Source organism: Morone saxatilis, unplaced genomic scaffold (genome assembly GCF_004916995.1).
Source record: "Morone saxatilis isolate NCDOM2014 unplaced genomic scaffold, NCSU_SB_2.0 Contig23, whole genome shotgun sequence".
NCBI classification, from domain to species: Eukaryota; Metazoa; Chordata; class Actinopteri; family Moronidae; genus Morone; species Morone saxatilis.
In genome coordinates, this window is record NW_023339796.1 from 12,711,422 (window position 1) to 12,729,190 (window position 17,769).

A 17,769-nucleotide genomic window follows, 5' to 3' on the forward strand; every position below is an offset into this window, starting at 1 on the left:
CACACATACACACACACACCCATGCAATTACTACATGAGTAGGTGGTACACTCAAGCACAGAAAAAAAGATTAGCAGTGACAGGGGCCCTTGACTACCTGACTGGCTGCAAAAGAAGAGAAGTGAGTCTTCTTGAAAGTACCTAGCTAACACTGATGACTAAAAAACATTAAATTGGCTGCCTCAGGGTCTAAAAAATGAAGAGCCATCAACCTTGAGACTGCTTTTGAACTGAGTGAGCTCCTGGGTGTATGAGAAGGTGAAGGAGGAAAGAAAGAAAGGGAAACGAAAATAACACAGAATAATGGGAGTAACTGAAGACTTGTTGAGCCATTGTGGACCATTTGTCACTTAAATAATAACTTTATAGCAACTGAATGTTATAAACAGCTGTTAAAGTGAAACTCTAAAATGAATTCCTCCTCACGTCCTAAAACCAGTCCAGAACACGGTTAGACCAATTGTGTCAAATTCAGTGCCACACCGCTAAAATCCAACATTACCAGATGGACTCATGGACCTTCTCAACTCACCCATCAGGGAGTATCTTGTAGTCGTTACACTGTTCATATCATGTTTCCCCTTTGGTGACCAGGCTCACCACAGCTATTAGGACCTGTCCAGATTATTAGGCTGTATAGTCAAGCCCCCCACCATTAAGCCATAAGCCTGCTCCATGCTGGATGTATTCATTATGCTATTATCATTGACTGTGTGTGGAAGGTAATACCAGGTTGTATCATCATTTAGCTTGTCAGTATTGTGCATGACAGATTATGTGTTTTTCCTATTAGGTTCTGACCGCTGGTGAATTATAGGTGGCTTGACAAGAGCTAAGAGCAGTCTTTGATGCTGCACCCAATTTAAAACTAAGTGGAATATTGCTGTTTCTTTAATGTGTTTCACTTCCACAAGTGACTGATCTATCATTTTAAGTGTCATCCAATTCAGACAGTCAGTGGCTGCACAAACGCAGGCCCCTGCGATTTCCATCCAGCGGTTGTCCATTTCAGATCAAATTAGGCCCATTTTGTGCAAACACTGATAATATACAGAATTTGCTAAATTGCTGGTCACTAACACATTAGGTTAAATGGACCGTGAACGCTGGCGTGTTGGTACTGACCTGTGGCACCAATGACAGAGGAAGATTTTCCTTCAGTGGTTCCTTTGATGGCCTGCACTGAGATTTGGTACTCTGTTCCTGGAAACAGACCTGCAGAAAGACACATTTTTTAAAAACTCTACAATGGGAAGTATGTGATGAACTACAGTCTTTACCAGTGAAATACTCAATGCAAGTAGTTCTCAAATTGGAGGTCGGGACCCACCAAGAGGACCCAAGATAAATATGAAGGATCACAAAATGAGATGAAGTGATGAGATACATAAAAATGGTTTCTGTTACACCATTATACACATGGTTATGTTAAGTAAGTAAGTAATGATTTAAATATGTAACAGGAGTCAAGAAGTGCTTCACAATAAATGTATTTACCACAAAGTATCAGCAGGATAGTAACAACAACTACAGTAAAAAGCAGGAAAGAGAAATGACAACAGTAGAGCAAAATATCACTTATCAGAGTCTGATATTGAGGTGAATTACTATAGAACGTAGGGCAGAGAGCAAATGCCCTTCATTTAAAGCTGTGGTCTGGCACAACAATTTGGAAGTATACTCCGGGGCTTCAGGGGTTTTTACATGTATTTATGTCTCCTGTGCAAACTTGTGTTCTGTCTGTTACAACACTTACCCACAATAGTGTGTTTGGTGCGCGCCTCCTGGCTCTTCTGGACGTTCTGCTCCTCCTCCTGCCCTGCGGGGTCAGTGTGTGTAAGCCTGAAGTGATCCAGCTCAGCTGTTGGATTCTTCCATTCCACCTGGATAGAGACTTCTGTCTGGCCAAGAACTCGGATATCATCAATAGCTGAGACATCTGGGAGGGATACAAGTGTTGGACAACAAGGTGGAACTGGGAGTACCGACATGACCCTCAAACTAGACCTTGCATTAAAGCCCCTGTAATCACAAGCATCTGCCCTGCCCAGCTCCCATGTCCTTGAGCTATATGATGAATCCCTTCCACCCTGAAATGTGACCGTCCTAGGGAGGGGTACATACAAGAATTTTCCTTTTGGCCATTAAGAAAATACAAGTTCTTGTCTTACCCCAAACAGGAGATAACGTTTTTACTGAAATGTCAGTAAAAACATCACACTGAAGTTTATGCTTTATAGTTATATATAGATTTAAAGTGAGGCTACGTAACTTTTGAAAGAAGATAATAACACATTCTCCCACTCACAAATGAATTCATAAGAAATTAAACACTAAATTCAATTGTTGATTCAGCCTTACTTGGCCTGGTATGACTAGTTCTCCTAGTGTCTAATGTAAGCTAATATTAGCAAACCTTAGTAGTAGTAGATAGTGCTATATTACATTAGTGATATTTTATCAATCTTCTCTTCTTGTGCTACTGTCACACTGAATTTAAGTAAAATTACAGAACTGGCTGCCGTTCAGAAAAAGTTACACAGAACTTTAATTGTGAAAACACACACTAGCACAGAACAACTCTTATTGTCAGATAGTGTAAATAATGCACTTATATTATTGTTTTTCTGTTATGTTTTGGCCCATGGCACTGCTTTTAAGTCAAATATGTCAAAGATATGCACATATATTAAGTATGAGTCAATTGTTCTAACACATGGCTGCTGATTTAACCTATGCTGTGAGTCAGAGGAACTATACAGGGGTAAATGACAAACATTAGAAGCACTAATGGCTTTTTCACGTATATGCCATTTCATTAATATATGAAAAATAGGTGACTGCATATACAGATTTTTACAATATTACCATGGACAGGAAGGATTTCCCGCATATGGTGGAAAAAACAGAACAAAACCATCAATCAAAACAAATGGTACCAAATGAAAAGGGTTAGCATTTTTTTTATGCCAGCTATGTGTTTTTCTAAGAGAAAAAGAAAAACATTCACTTGAGCCCTCTTTTGAAGTAGATCATCGTTTGAAGTTGAAAACTATGTAACCAGTGAAATGTCTGCCTCATGCCGTGTACTCCTCACACAACCATAAGCCAGACGATGGCGTGTTTTCTCATGCCCATATGGGAATGCCATGCTCTGTGAGGTTTTCCATGGCTAACCAGGCTAACCACGCATTAGAGTCGAACTCAATTTCTTCCTCTGTCTGTCTGTCTGTCTGTCTGACTCACGCCTACCAATCCTGTTTAGTAATCTCTTTCCCTTAACATCTGTCTCCGCCACATCTGTGAGCAAGTCCGATTTCCATTAAACACATCCGTAGAGCCATTTCCTTGTAATTACCTTTAAATTTAATGGTTAACAAACCAGTGCTTAATGAAACACTTAGTAATGACAGGCTTCAAGTTGTTCATTGCTTTTTAGCATTAGCATTTGCGTTAAAGCCATATGGTAGATTTAAATACAGGAAAATCTTAGTAACTGCAAGTAATTTACTACAAGTGGAACAGACTGTTCATCTATGCATGAATATACGCGTTAATCACATGACTGCACATATATCAAGTGATATGAAAAAGTGTTATTGTTCAAATTTGCAATATTCAAAATGATGTCACCTCAAACTCATCTATCCTCTGGACGTACACTTACCTTTTTCCTTAAATCCAGATTCTTAATCTGCAACACCTCCTTCTTCTAAACATTTCAAGAGCTTGATATATCAGTCTTTTCATGGCTCATCACACTTGTACTTACATTTAACCTCAAATGTGACCGTTTAATCCACAGAAAATCTAACTAAATCCCCCACACCTGCAGGCCATACCTGGCCTTCCTGCCACATGAGTCTTTAATAGGTAACATCTGCCTTTGCCCTAAACCACCGGCACTGTTAAAGACAACATGCTGTACCCAGCCTCATTCCACTTTACCAGTAACAAATCCTATTCTGCGTCATGCTGATTTAGTCAATAGAAGCCCATATTTGAAAGCCTTATTATTGTTTTTCCAGTCCTGATCACAGTGTTCTGAGCTCACCTGTGGTAGCTTCGATCTTGTCTGCTTCACTTTGGATTTCTTTGATGACGGCATAAACCTGGACAATGTAGGTGATCCCAGGGGACAGTCCTGTGATGAGGTAGGAGTTCTCTGTGTTGGGAACCCTAACCTAGGATACAGTGAGTTGAATTAAAGGCATATAAATGTTGTAGAAAAAACAGATTTCCTTTATTTGACATGACCAAAGAGAGGGAGAGAAAAAGAACGTACTTGCTGCAGGGCACTCTCATCATCTTTGGGATGATATGTCAAAATGTAATACTCTGCCCCACGAACTGACTCCCACTCAACCAGGAGTGAGGCGTCAGTCACCTGGACCAACCGCAGACCCTGAGGGCCGAGGACTGAGAGAGAAAGAGAGAGGTAGACATACACAGAGAAAGAGACAGAGAGACACAGAGTTTAATAGGGGTTATAACACATTGCAATACAATGTTCTATTACTTTAATTGCTTCCTTTTCCGTTTCCCTCTGTTCTGTCTGTCAGTCTTTATGCCCTAATACATTTACAGAGAAACTATTTTCTCAGTAACACTTTACTTTAAGTCCCCCTATATATTGCCTATAATCAACATATAAACATGATTTATGACAGATGCAGTCATAAGGACGTCTAAGTGTTTATTAATGTATTTGTCAACAATTATAACTTCTTCTATAAAGACATATTTGATATTATTACTATGTTTTACTAAACCATAATTCATTATTTGTTTATGAACAAACCAGCCTATGTCATCAGCTCATATACAATGAGCTATGGGGTTCTACATGAACACAACATTTTCTGACATGGGTAAAACAATTTTGGTTATCTCACATTTTTCTTCTGACTGGTTTGAAGTAGGGTGATCTCAGTTTCAAAAATACCTACGCCTAAATAATCACAAAATAATTCCATTTATATGACAAAAGTTACGTTAACCTATTAAAATAACATGACTGAAAAGCTGTGATAATGAAAAGGTATATCAACTGCTTAACATAGTCCAGAGTGTGTTTTCAAAACTCTCTTTCAAACTCTTTTTCAAAATGAATTAATCCCCTGACAAGACTAACAGACATTTCATTGTGATTGATTACTTAACTCAAACAGGTTTGAAGTCTGAAGTTTATAGTGTACTAAATTGTCAAAGAAAAATCAATGGCTGCCTGGAAGGTGAGAAAAACATATTACAGTTTTGTGTTATCGTTTAATAACCTTTTCTCATTTTTATTGCCCTTTCTTCTCTTTCACTGTGCGTCCCCCTTACACCGTGTGAAAGGATCATGAACCAGGAAAAAGCAATGCATTATTTTGAACATTGAGGTTTCTTCCCAAACCTGAGATGGAAATTGGGAAAAAAAAATATTGCTTTTCAGTGGTTATACGAGGGCTTCACAGGAGATGATGGAAAAAATATGGCAGGGGGCGAGTAAGAAGGTATATAACTATGGGGGGAGTACAATAACAAAACAGCAGCCAAAAGACAGAAGACAGCATGTCTGCAGTGTTGGGGAGTGAGGCTTTCCACAAACAAGAAGAACTTTCTGTGGGTACGATAGAGGGAAATAAATGGTAGATGGTGGTACATTCAGAGAAGTACAGCACAGTACACAAAAACGTAAGCATATTTCAAGAGGGAAAAGCAGAATGGGTTGCTGAAGGAGTCCGCCATAACTTTGGCAGGGAAGGAATTCACATCAGCTTTAGACGCTGTTCCACAAGGCAAAGTCAGGAAGCTTAATGTTTTTTTTCTCAAATGTAGCAATCCTTTTCCATCCAGTAGCAGTTAATACCCCCCTGTTGGTACTCTAGGCACGACGGTCAACAATCTTTACCCTCAAATAATACTTCAGAGCAGCTGGGGTGAATAAATTAACATATTAAGACTGGAAAAAGTGAAAACTAATAGTGATTTGTTTCTTCTCAGAATGAAAATTAGTGAAATACAATTTGAAGATGGAAAACTTGACTGAAACAACATGTTTGGACTTCTTAAAAAGACTATAAATCAGCAGCAAGCGAGAGCTATGGAAGTATCAGTTCATATTCACATGTTAATGTGGTTCAGGACAAATTAAATGGGAATTCAATCAACTTCTTTTTTGTTGTTCCTCTGTGTAATATTATCTTTTATAAGTTTCCCATAAGTTTATAAATATTTTAAAACTTGAATCAAGTCTCTGAGCCAATTCACTTAGACACAGAACTGGAAAAAGTGGCCTTATATGGTTTTAAGTATAGGAGAAAATTCAATAGGTACATTATTTTAAACATCATCTCTTTAAATGCATCTATAGATGAAAGGAAACACTTCTGAGACAGTCAAATAAGCTACAATAGGAACGGTAAATCCAAAGCATCTGCATTGTGTTGACATAGCTCCAAAGAAGTTACTATGTTCGCCTTAATAATCTCACCCACATTATATTGAGATCAACTTATTAGATGCGGTTGCTAAACTTTCCTCTTGTTTTACTATAATGTGTTGGATAGACAAGCGTTCAGGCTACAAAAATATTTTCATTGTTAAAGCACCAATGGTTCACTAAACCACATGGCAACATCAATGGCAAGGAATGAAACTGCACTACAGTGTACGTACGGTATATCTAACCTGTACTTCAAGACTCGCGTTGCTGTCATCACCCACGGAGCAGACTGACATCTATCATCCAGGTGCTGAAATGGCAAGTGGCCACATAAAACAAAGAATGTCTCGACTGTTTTGCTTTTGTGCTCTTCTTCTACCGGCGCTTATTACCACTATTATTACTATCACCTAAAATCAACACAAAGTATTTTTTTTTCTTACCTCCCAGTTACCCTTCCTCTCTGACTTTCCCTCTGACACAGTGCCACTATTGATGTTGGACTCCATTCAACAGCACCTACACACGAAGCTGCATCTGTCTTTAGCTTTTCTCTGCCTCTACAGAGCAACACACAGCTTGAAGAAACTAAAACGCCATCAAGGCTTTGACACTGCTGACCCGCTACTGTGAAGACTGAACCATTTACGTTTTTTTCAAGACCTAGAATTGGTTGTTGGACTTCTTTTGGTGGATCTGCTCATAGAAAATGTTTGAAATCCCCCATTTTAAAGGATGTGCTCGGCACTCTGGGTTAAATGTAAAGGGAGAAATGCCGTAGACAAGTATAGACAGATGATGACACATAAGCTTCTTCTGTAGTCCATGACACAACCACATTGAAAAAGCAAAATGTTGTGCATTTTACCTGCAGCTAAATTAGCAAGATCTGCTTAGAAATGACTGTCACAGTGTGAACTCAGTGAATTAAACTGTCCGCGCCTGGCTTCTGCTCACCTTTCTGCTCGCCCGGCCTTAAATTGCCATAAAATGCAATTTTGTACTCTGCACCTGAGGGAGTACAGCAATAGTGATTTGGTGAGCAGTGCATTTAGCGGGAAAGGTGATGATTCTTCCACGGGGTCAAAGCTTGATGGAGCCCCAAAAGAGTGATGGGTGTTCTTATATTCTTGTGTTCTTACAGTATGTGACCTGATGCCGAAGTTGTCAGTGGTCATGGGGTCAGCCCACTGAAAGGGCCCCATCAGCTGCTATATCTGAAATAACTGTTGGAGAGATTCTTTGAATTCCACTGAAGTAGGTCACTATGGCCATCATGATAACTGCCATAACTTTAGGTTCAGAGTAAGATGCTTACCTCAATGAACTGACCATTTATTGTCAAAGGTTAGAAGTTACATTTGGCAGAAAAGACTGCCCTTTGAGGGAGCTTTCAGAGTCTGGTCATAATCATTATGTTTTCGAAAAGTCAACAGTGTTCAAAGCCTCAGAATATAAGAAAAAGTATGTTGGGATGGTGGAGAGCGCAGCAGCAGCATTGTTGGTACAGTAAGGTTTTGTGCTGGATTTGGTTTTCACCACCAAAGGTAGTCTATGAGCAAAAATAATGCCATTCTATAACATCACCTTATGACTGCAAGTGAATTGTGTGTTTTTGTAGTCAAACAGAGGGGTGAGAGTCCAGAGAGTCTCCCAGTTTAACTTTCATATAAATCATATAAATCTTCTTCTGATGTTTCTTTTTCTTTTTTTCTCTCTATTTGGAGGAAATAGCCCAGCTCATGACTGACACTGTTCTCTTTTTCATATTCTATGCACACATGAATTGGACTACTACTCAAAACTGTACAAGTTCTTTGCAAATGTTAAAAGGCAAATTTAATTGCATTTAATAAGGCATTTGAAGCCAGCCCTTTACACCTGTGTGAATATACTGGGTGTTACTAGTCAGTTGATTGAATGAAATGAAATCCATGATGGCTGAATTTAATTTAGCTGCTTTGGTTTCAGGGTCCTGGCACTGTGCATGCTGGCCCAATGTCAGTCCGTCATTGCTTATTGGGACACCTGAAACCATGATTTGTGTCATTTATGTCACTAGTAACGCTTTTCCTTCTATGAAAGGTTCAAATGTCTGCTGTAAAAAAGGCCTATTGGTGAAAAATGAGCCTCAGACGCTTCTGTTTGGATCATAAATCAAACAAATAATAGCAGATAAGCTGATACGTGCTCGAATGGATTGTTGTAAGTCCTAAGAATTCATCCAGGTAGAGCCTAAAAGTTTTTACTAAATGATAATGGGAGGAAATTTATATGAAGGTGACCTGGGCTTTAGGGGCAAGTGTTATACTTTAACGGTCCCAGAGCTCCTTGTAGCATCTGTGTTTTCCATGAGTTTGCAGTTAATATTCACAGCTTAATGTCAGCAGAGTCATAGAGGTGACTAAATGAAAATGTGAAATGTGAATGTAAATTCTCATGAGAAACACAGATCAAACTAAATGCAAGTCTGGGTCATAAAAGGTTATTATGCTGCACCTGAGCTATATAATTTACCCATAAAAAGATCATGATGGAATATGCTTACTCAGACACGATTAATCTCTACAGGACATATCAGAAATGTTTCTGGTAGCTAGGATAAGAACCGCCCACAGGAGCAAAACCTGTATGAATGATCTACAGTGTGTCGGCTGGGGTCAAATAGACTGGAAAATATGCTGGTGAACATTTTTCTTTGATTTTCTCACCAAAGTGGTTGGTTATTCCACTTTAAGGAATAAAGTCACATCAACATAACAACACAATTTCATTGTGAATCTGTTTATTTTACCTGGAATTGGTTGCAATACTGAACATAAGTCTTTGTAATAAGCAGTGTGAATTTATCAGTGGTGGATTGTAACTAAGTAAATTTACTCGATTAATTACTTTACAATTTTTAGGTGCTTCTACTTTCTTCTATTTTCCATTTCCCACTTTATAACCCTACCTCTATTCCACTGGATTTGGAGGCTACTGATACCCAGCAGTATACAAAGTCATTTATTTAACGGATGCAAAAATAAAGTGATGTACACATTAATGCATCAGTGATAAAATTGAATAAAAAAGGCATAGTACAGAGAAAATATAAGATCACTGTTAACAGACTGGAGATGTATTGTGGCAGAGTAGCTCACCCATGGGTAACTTTACTCCCTTTACTTTACCATCTATTTACCAAGTTATTATGCATACAATGAAAACAAACATAGAGTTTGTGTTATCAAGGATTTGAAAAGCTTACCTAATGAGCAGTCTTCCCCATAAAAGCCTTCATCACAAATGCAGTGGCCGTCCACACACTGGCCGTTACCAATGCAGTCATTGGGACACTTCTGGATGCTGCAATCCTCGCCGGTGAAGTGTGGGAAACACACACATTTTCCATCCACGCAGTGTCCCTTGTCGTTGCAGTTGTCTGGACACATCAGCTGGCTGCAGTCTTCTCCAGTGTAGCCCTGATGGCACACACACTTCCCATCCACACATCGGCCATTGTCATTGCACTCGTCGGGGCAGGAGGACACGGAGCAGTCTGGGCCTTCCCATCCTGGGTTACAGAGGCAGCTGCAGGAGTCCTGTTGGTAGGTACCATGGCCACTACAGCTTGTGTCCACTCCTTGAGAAAGAAGGGTGAAAATGTGTTATTGTATGGTTAACTGTATAGGTTATAATTGTAGTTTCCAAGGTTATTACTGTAATTTTTACTTACAAATATCTTCACTTGCTCTCAATTGATTATATTCCTTCTACATGTATGATGTAAAATAAGAGAGTTAACTTCCCAGTTCAGTCTCCTACCTATATTGTGGCACAGCTTACCTGCAGCACCACCTTTTCCACAACATCCCTGAGTACACTGGGTCTTTAGGTAGTTAACCTCTTCCTCCAGCCCGTTGACTCTGTACAAGAGTGACTTAAAGCTTTCCGATTCCGCACAGTCACACTTTGGTGTCTGCAGCCTAATGTTGTGTCTGAAGATGATGTCGTTCTCTCCATTTGTAGTGGTTTCTGTCTGCAGACCTACAAAATATGACAAAAATGTAACTTTTCTACATGGAGGCCTGTAATGGGTCATAATGCTAACACACAATGAGACAGATTATTTGGTATAATATTAATTTCAATGTGAAGAATCTAAATAAGAATTTGATACTACTCAAAGACTGAAAAAGCCAAACACATACCAAAAACTCATGAGCCATAACATACAGGTAATGTGTACCTGCAGCCCACATCCAGTATGTGATTAATAATGGAAGTATTTTAAATATCAATCTACATTCATTTAACATAATAATCTTAACTGTGACATATATGCAATTTAATTATATATGTCTCATAAACGTCTCATTCTTATCATCTTTCTTATATAAACAGTTAATTTATAAGCTCCTTTCACTCTGGTTTCTGGTTATTTACAGATTTTCATCCAATTTTCGAAGCTTTCTGCATACTCATGCTCCTTGTCGTCTGTAATTATTCTCAGTTGCATTCTCTCTTACTCTAATTATTTATTATTTTTGTTTATGACCTGTTTCGCCCTGGGTTGGCAGGCTTTCAAGTTTACAACTGGAGCTGTCTATTTTATAGACATGGCTGAAGGTGACTCCCTGCTCTGGGGCTGAGGGGTCTGGGTTGTTGTTGGCGGTGCAGAGCGGTGATATGATGCAGAGTAGGGCCAGCAGGGACAGGGCCCTCCACAGGAATCTGGTGGTCATGGCTAGAGGACAAGATAAGAGCAGGTAATTGTTGATTTTTTCTGAACCATCACACTACTATTTTCTAAAACACAGACAGACATTCAGTTCACACAGGACACACAAAATGCTGACTGCTAATTTTACGCTGATTTGTGGAGCCGTCTGAAAGCAAGAGGCTAGATTTTAGGGTAAACATAGAATGTAATACATTTGATGAATCTAAAAAAACAGTATTTAGGGAACCGAGCACACAGAACTCTGACAGGAAAGTAACTGTGATTACTCAAATAAAGTAGGGATTGACCCTTTCCAAGCTAACAGCTATCATAAATGTACTGTTTCCATGAAGTAGTAAAACAGAATGAAGGGTAGTTTGTGGTTTGAACAGCAGTGGTTGTTCCAGGAAAGAAAATAAAAACATAGAAAAAGTAGTTATTATATTCATTGCAGTGGTAGCCCGCTATGTTACATCATTAGAGGAACAGTTCAACACTTTAAGAAATACACTTGTTCATTAGCCCTCCGAGAGTTAGATGAACAGTTTGATACGTCTGCCATGTCTGTCTGTTAAGTATTGAGCTGGGAGATAATTATCATAGCTTAGCACAAAGACCGAAGCACAACCTTGTACAACCACAAGTTGTCATTTTGTACAAATGTACAAAGTACAAATTGAATACAGCATGTTAAATATTGAGCTATAGTGGTACTGATTCCTGTTTTTTTTGTGTGTGCTTGAGCTAAGCTAAACTTGGCTCACTTCATAAGCATATTTCCCAAAAGGATGGATTATTCTTTTAAATAAAAAGATTTTTACCTCTGTTGGCCACATCAAATTCACTTCCAATATTATCACAGTGTCATGGCACAATGTTTCATACGGAGATGAAGTATATATTCCATCTGCTTCAGTGCGAGTTTATACATGCATATGTAGAAATTGTATCTTTGGCATGAACTATGTGTAACAGACTACCGAAACTGTAGATGTTTGTCGTCATGGCTGACTGGACTTGAGTCTCCGGGGTTGAAAGAAGGGTCACGTTTGTGCTTTCCAGTCAGTGTTTTATAAAGAGCAGAGAAAAGAAATACAACCTGGACAATGCATAAGTTACATTCAGTGGGGCACACTGCTGTATATTTAATCAAACCTGAACCATTATGTCACTGTGGTGTATGTGTGTGTGTGGGTGTGTGTGTGTGTGTGTGTGTGTTATACTCTTATTCCACAGTATGGCATCAGAAAGTGAGCAGTCATCACTTTGCCAGAGATCCTTTTTCTCTAAACCATAAATTGTGCTCAGTCAGGCGTTTCAGAGCTTCAGAGAGCACAGAAACGTGGTCCTCAGTGATGTCATTGTGTCTAATGACAGTGATGTCATGTGAACTTAAAACCTTGCAGCGGCTTCCCCAGGAAGCCAAATTACATGCTTTCAAAATAGCAGGCCTGTTTTAACCTTCAGTAGGACTTTTTTTGGACCTTGGTCTGAATTTAACATTCGGGTGTAAAAGTTTAAATTGCGGCAGAGGGAACTTCTAATCTGACTGTGCTAAACTTGTGTGGTCTATGGAAACATAAAACCTCTAATAGAGTGACTTAAAGCTCTGCAATAAAGTGTCGGGGGCCACTGCTTGACAACTGGAAAACTACACAGCAATATATACAGTAGCATACATGCTTAAATAAATATATTGGATTTGTTTGAAATCATGCCAGGTTATTTAATGGAACATGCATGCACTGCAAAACCCCAAAGTTGTTACAATGCCGCACATACTGTATGTAACCATAGAAGACAGACAGGAATCACAGACTTCGTGAGCATAACATTGTGCAAAAAGAAGAAATCTGTTCTTGTTCTTTCTTATTTTGAGCAAAGATTGTTCCAGCAGGACCAATAAAAGCTGAATAAAATATTTGTATTTTTGTCATTCGGTAAATGTATTTTGTTTTTTAAGTAGGTGCAACTTTGAAAAGGAGAAATTGACCAGTTGGAAGCTAAAACATTTGCTCTTTGAGCATCAAAGACTAAAGCAGATGGAAAAGTAGAAAATGTGCAGAGAAAGAAACAGATCCTCAAAATCCCACTGGACACTGTGTGAGCATTGGCCAGAACATTAAAATGTCAACAAGTGGACCTTAAACCCACCAATCCCCCAGCCACCATAATGATACCATTATCAGATTAACAGAGATTCTGAGCAGGGCGAACACCTGACCTTTTCAGTGGTTTGAAAAGGTTTTTATGTAATTTTTTCAATAGCTGAAGTGGAAAGCTACTTCAGTCAAATAAACTTTAGCTTATGAATCTTTACTCTGATGATTTACACAGGATGTAACTCAAGTAGTTTTGCAATTCAAAATTCTCCAGTCCTTTTAAAGGGAGACAAATAGACATGTAATTACCATGCCCTGTTTTTAACTAGTCCAAACTCAATATAGCTGACCTTGTTTGGTTATTTTAGCTGTCTTTTTGATTGCTGCTGGTCAAAAGCTTGAGGTCAGAGACTGCTGCCAGTGCAAGAAATCAAAGCTATGACATCACTGGGAAATTGCTTTTTTGACCCTATATGGTGGCCAAAACCTTAGTGGGTGTTTTATCAATGGCCAAGACTTTGGAGGGCAAACCAGAGATGAGGTAAAAGAGACATTAGGGGTAGGATATGGAGAGAGACTGGAAAGTAAGGGAAATAGAGATGAAAAAGTTAAAGAGTGAGAGAGATTAAGTGAGTGAGAGAGAGTGAATAGGTGATAGAGGGAATGATGGAGGGAGTGTGTTTGAATCAGTGACAGCCTAGCAGTTAGCCACATTATAGACAGTATACTATAGCCGTGTGGAATGGCACTGAGCACTGGTGCGCAGAGATGCTTAACAAGCATGTTTATGGCTCCCTGTCAAGGTTTTATTTGATGCTCACCGTTTTCAGGCCCTTTTCTTATTTCTCTTGGAGGAGATAGCACTGCGACCTTCCAAGCATAGCAAAGGGCCACTACTGACTGCTAAGAATGTCCCGGTTTAGGAAAGAAAGACAGATGGAGGGATTAATGGAGAGAGGAAATGGGGGATAGAGAGGGAAGTGGCGCTGCAAGATCTGAGAATTGCTGCTGGAGAGATGGATGGATGGATTGGTAGAAGAATGGTTGGGTGGATAGATGGATAGATAAGAATATTTTGATTGATTGATGGATGGATGATCAACAGACGGCTGCACGGTTGGCTGAATGTATGTGTGGGTGAATCAATGGACTGATAAATGGTTGAAAGGATAGATAAATAAATCAATGAATGGTGGACGGGTGATAGGTTAATTGAATTTTGGAGAAAACAGAAGGGATTTACTGGATGTTGTTCAATGGACCAGTAATATAAAGATGTTGAACTCTGGTTTGGCATCAGTGTCCAGCAAATTCATTATTTCAGGCAGCTGACTGTCAGCAGTCAATATGCATAAGACTGCAGAATAAATCAGAAAAACAGAATGGCTTCAGCCTAGTGGATGTTCTCATGGCCCATCCAGATTGCATTTCAACCTGGCTTTCCCTCTCAAGTAAAATTCAACATGTCCATAAACACAGTTAAAAATTCCTTCCTGACAATAACTTCTCTATGTCAAAGCAGAGCTCTGTCAATGGGCCTGTAAAATGTTTGTTGACTACCTGGTGATGTATGTTCCCTCTTTTATATGGGACAAAGAAGTGCATTGGACCCATGTGTGTACAGTATATATGTGAACCATTGTCGTTATAGCTTACAGAGACAAGAGGGGATTCCCTCCAAAGGTAACACCCACAGTTTAATCACCTGGAGACAATACTGTCTGGATCCACAGACGCCTTTCACTGAAGGTTTCCTGACAAGCTGTAAGAATGCCCATGTGCTTGTGTGTGTTTCTAATAATCTCTGTATGCTCTCAGAGCTTTGGGAACAATGAATGCACCAAACATTTGGATAAACAGAGAAAAGGAAGGGGAGACTATGAGTGAAACAAAGAGCTGCAAAAAAAAAAATGTATTGGGAACACAGATACACAGAAAGAGATAGGGAGAAGAAGGAGACTTGGTCAGTTTGTGCACATTTGCCCTGTCCTCTCAAGAGAGCCATCAAGCCTCAGACAAAGGCTGACTGTTTTGCCAGGTTTCAGCTCAAGGCAAATCTCATTGGACCAAACCCACAAGCCTGAGGATGAGTAGAAGAGAGGGTTTAAAAAGGGGAGCAAGATCGTGCCTTTATGTGCGGTTACAAACTTGTGAAAGCTCCTTTCCCTTCCTCTTTCCCTCCCCTTGCAGCAGCTTGTAGACAGAACAGGGAAACTAAACTGAATAAGACGAAGCTGAAAGCAATTATCGTCTGAGAGCAGAGCTCATATCTTCATGATTCTGTCTGCCTCCTGCTGCCATACAGACCACAAGTAGACCTCGATAAGGACCTTGCTTCATCAGAACCATAGAGGCTCCATTCCCCTTAGTGGGGCCGTCAGATGAAAACCTAACCAACTGAAAAGATAGAAAAAGAACACAACCCGAGCATTATTAAAACAGCCTAAGTTCCAGGCGATAAGTTTTTAAAATAATAAAAATGTGTTTTGAGTGGCTTTCATGTGCCCAGGGGTCATTTTCAGTCAGTAAAAGTAAATGAAAAAACTGGAGTTTTGAGGTTTCCATGAAAGGAGTCATGTTATGCAATCTGAACACTTTTTATAAGCCACCCACTCAGGGTTGTGTGTGTTTCTCTCTCTCTTCTTTTCTCTCCTTCTCCCTCTCTCTATCATTTTGCATGGCTGAGGGCCCACATCTGTAGCTCATTTTGCAAGGGCTTCTGTGTATTCCCTGAGCCAGCACAGTAGCATTAAAGGTAAATCTACTGGATCAACAGCCCTATGAGAATATCTATCACCCCAGCACATAGTTATTATAAATATTTATGTTATTATCATAGAGGAAAATTAGTGCTGGCAGCTTTGTTGACAGACAATATAGGATTATCTACAGTACATTGTGGATATTAACTGTATACACTAATCATAAATAATACCTCAAATACACATTGCTGTCTGTCACAGCTGCCCCAAAGGGAAAATAACTTATATTGTTATTGTTATATGTATTATTGTTTGGACATTTACTAAGTGAAAGTAGCAATATAAAAATACTTTACTATACTTTAATTACAAGTTAAAGTCATACATTTAAATTGTTACTGAAGTTAAAGTACACTTATGCAGAATGACCCCTGTCAGTGTAATATTATTATATTATTTGATGGTTTACTGAATGATTTATTTTTGATGCATTAACAGGTAGAGGTACTTTGGTCGAAGTTGAGCTTCTTTAAACAGTTTCATACTGTTCTGTAGTTGAATCTACAACAATACATCTTATTTTATAAAATGGCTTCATGTTTTAAAATGTAATGGAGTGAAAAAGTACAATATTTGCCTCTGAGAAGTGGGATAGAAGGATAAAGTAACATAAAATAGAAATTGTCAAATAAAGTTGAGTAGTCAACTTAGTCAACTTAGTTACTTTTAACCGCAGAACAATATACAGTATATTCAATGATTTTAGTGAATGCAGAAAGAAATCGCACTCAACAACTGAGCATCCTTACTTTACAACTAATTCAGTGTAACAAATCCTACCACATATCAGTATTGTATTAGTATCACTGACCAACATCTCCACAAATGTATTACAGACAAGGTGCTGTCAAGCACATGCAAACTAACATAACAACAGTTTTAGTCCTGTCCAGAACATATATATAAATAAATTATATTATTTAAATTACAGGTTACAAGTTAAACTGAGGGAAGTTTAGATGGAGGAAGAAAGGGAGATAGGAGAGAAGGACACACTGAGAACCAGCTGAGACAGAATTAGTAGTGTGAGAAAGATTAATGGATAGAGAAAGAGGGCTAAAAGGGAAGAAAACATGTAACTGGTCCCCATGGGGTCATATAGAAATAAACAAGAGCGCGCTCTCTCTGACCACAACAGATTTAACAACTTTGAATCAACTACTGTCATCAAAATTTTTTTTCTCTTGATACTCATCAAAAATAACTTCCATTTGGTCTGTATGTTTAGAAACTTAAAAATCTAATCTTACAAAGCCTTTCAGTAAAACTTCTCAAATCGTCACACATAAACAGGTTAATTGGACTAATAATGGCCAGTAAACTAAATCCTTCAATAATTAAAGACATATTGAGGACAAAATCAGTAAGGTAAAATTGACAAAATTAAATTGTTGCCTTACCCTTGTGGATTTTCTTTAACTTTCTCCTCCTCTACTCTCTTTCTTTCTCTCTTTTCTCTGAAGGACTGAACGTCACCTAGCGTCTCCCTCTGCCACCTGTTGACAGGCCCAGGCCAATGATTCAAAGACCTCTATGCTTGCAGTGACTTTTGCTCTCTCCCTCCCTCTCCAATTGTTAAAATCTCTCCCAAAATGCCTATAGGCCAATGGGCAGTTAGTTTGGGAGTGTCTCCTCTCCTCTCCTCCTCTCCTCAAGTGATTGAATGAGAAAGCAAAGGGAGAAGAGGAGAAGAGAGATAATGAGCACCATTTACTACTTTAGTATTCCCCTAAGTAAATCCCTCTACCTAAACATGCCTCTCACCTTCTT

The 17,769-nt window shown here is 38.9% G+C and overlaps 1 protein-coding gene across 1 annotated transcript in view; it reads right to left on the reverse strand.

The window, feature by feature from the left end:
- tnn (tenascin N) overlaps positions 1–17,539 on the reverse strand; it is a 36,458-nt gene extending 18,919 nt beyond the window's left edge. Inside the window, exons 1-8 of the mRNA XM_035669989.1 lie at positions 17,400–17,539; positions 10,971–11,159; positions 10,259–10,459; positions 9,681–10,055; positions 4,286–4,419; positions 4,055–4,184; positions 1,757–1,939; positions 1,126–1,215 (exon numbers count right to left, since the gene is read on the reverse strand). Of these exons, the coding sequence (XP_035525882.1) occupies positions 1,126–1,215; positions 1,757–1,939; positions 4,055–4,184; positions 4,286–4,419; positions 9,681–10,055; positions 10,259–10,459; positions 10,971–11,157 (1,300 nt within the window). The 5' untranslated portion in view covers positions 11,158–11,159; positions 17,400–17,539. The remainder of the gene's footprint in view (positions 1–1,125; positions 1,216–1,756; positions 1,940–4,054; positions 4,185–4,285; positions 4,420–9,680; positions 10,056–10,258; positions 10,460–10,970; positions 11,160–17,399) is intronic.
- Positions 17,540–17,769: the final 230 nt, after the last annotated feature.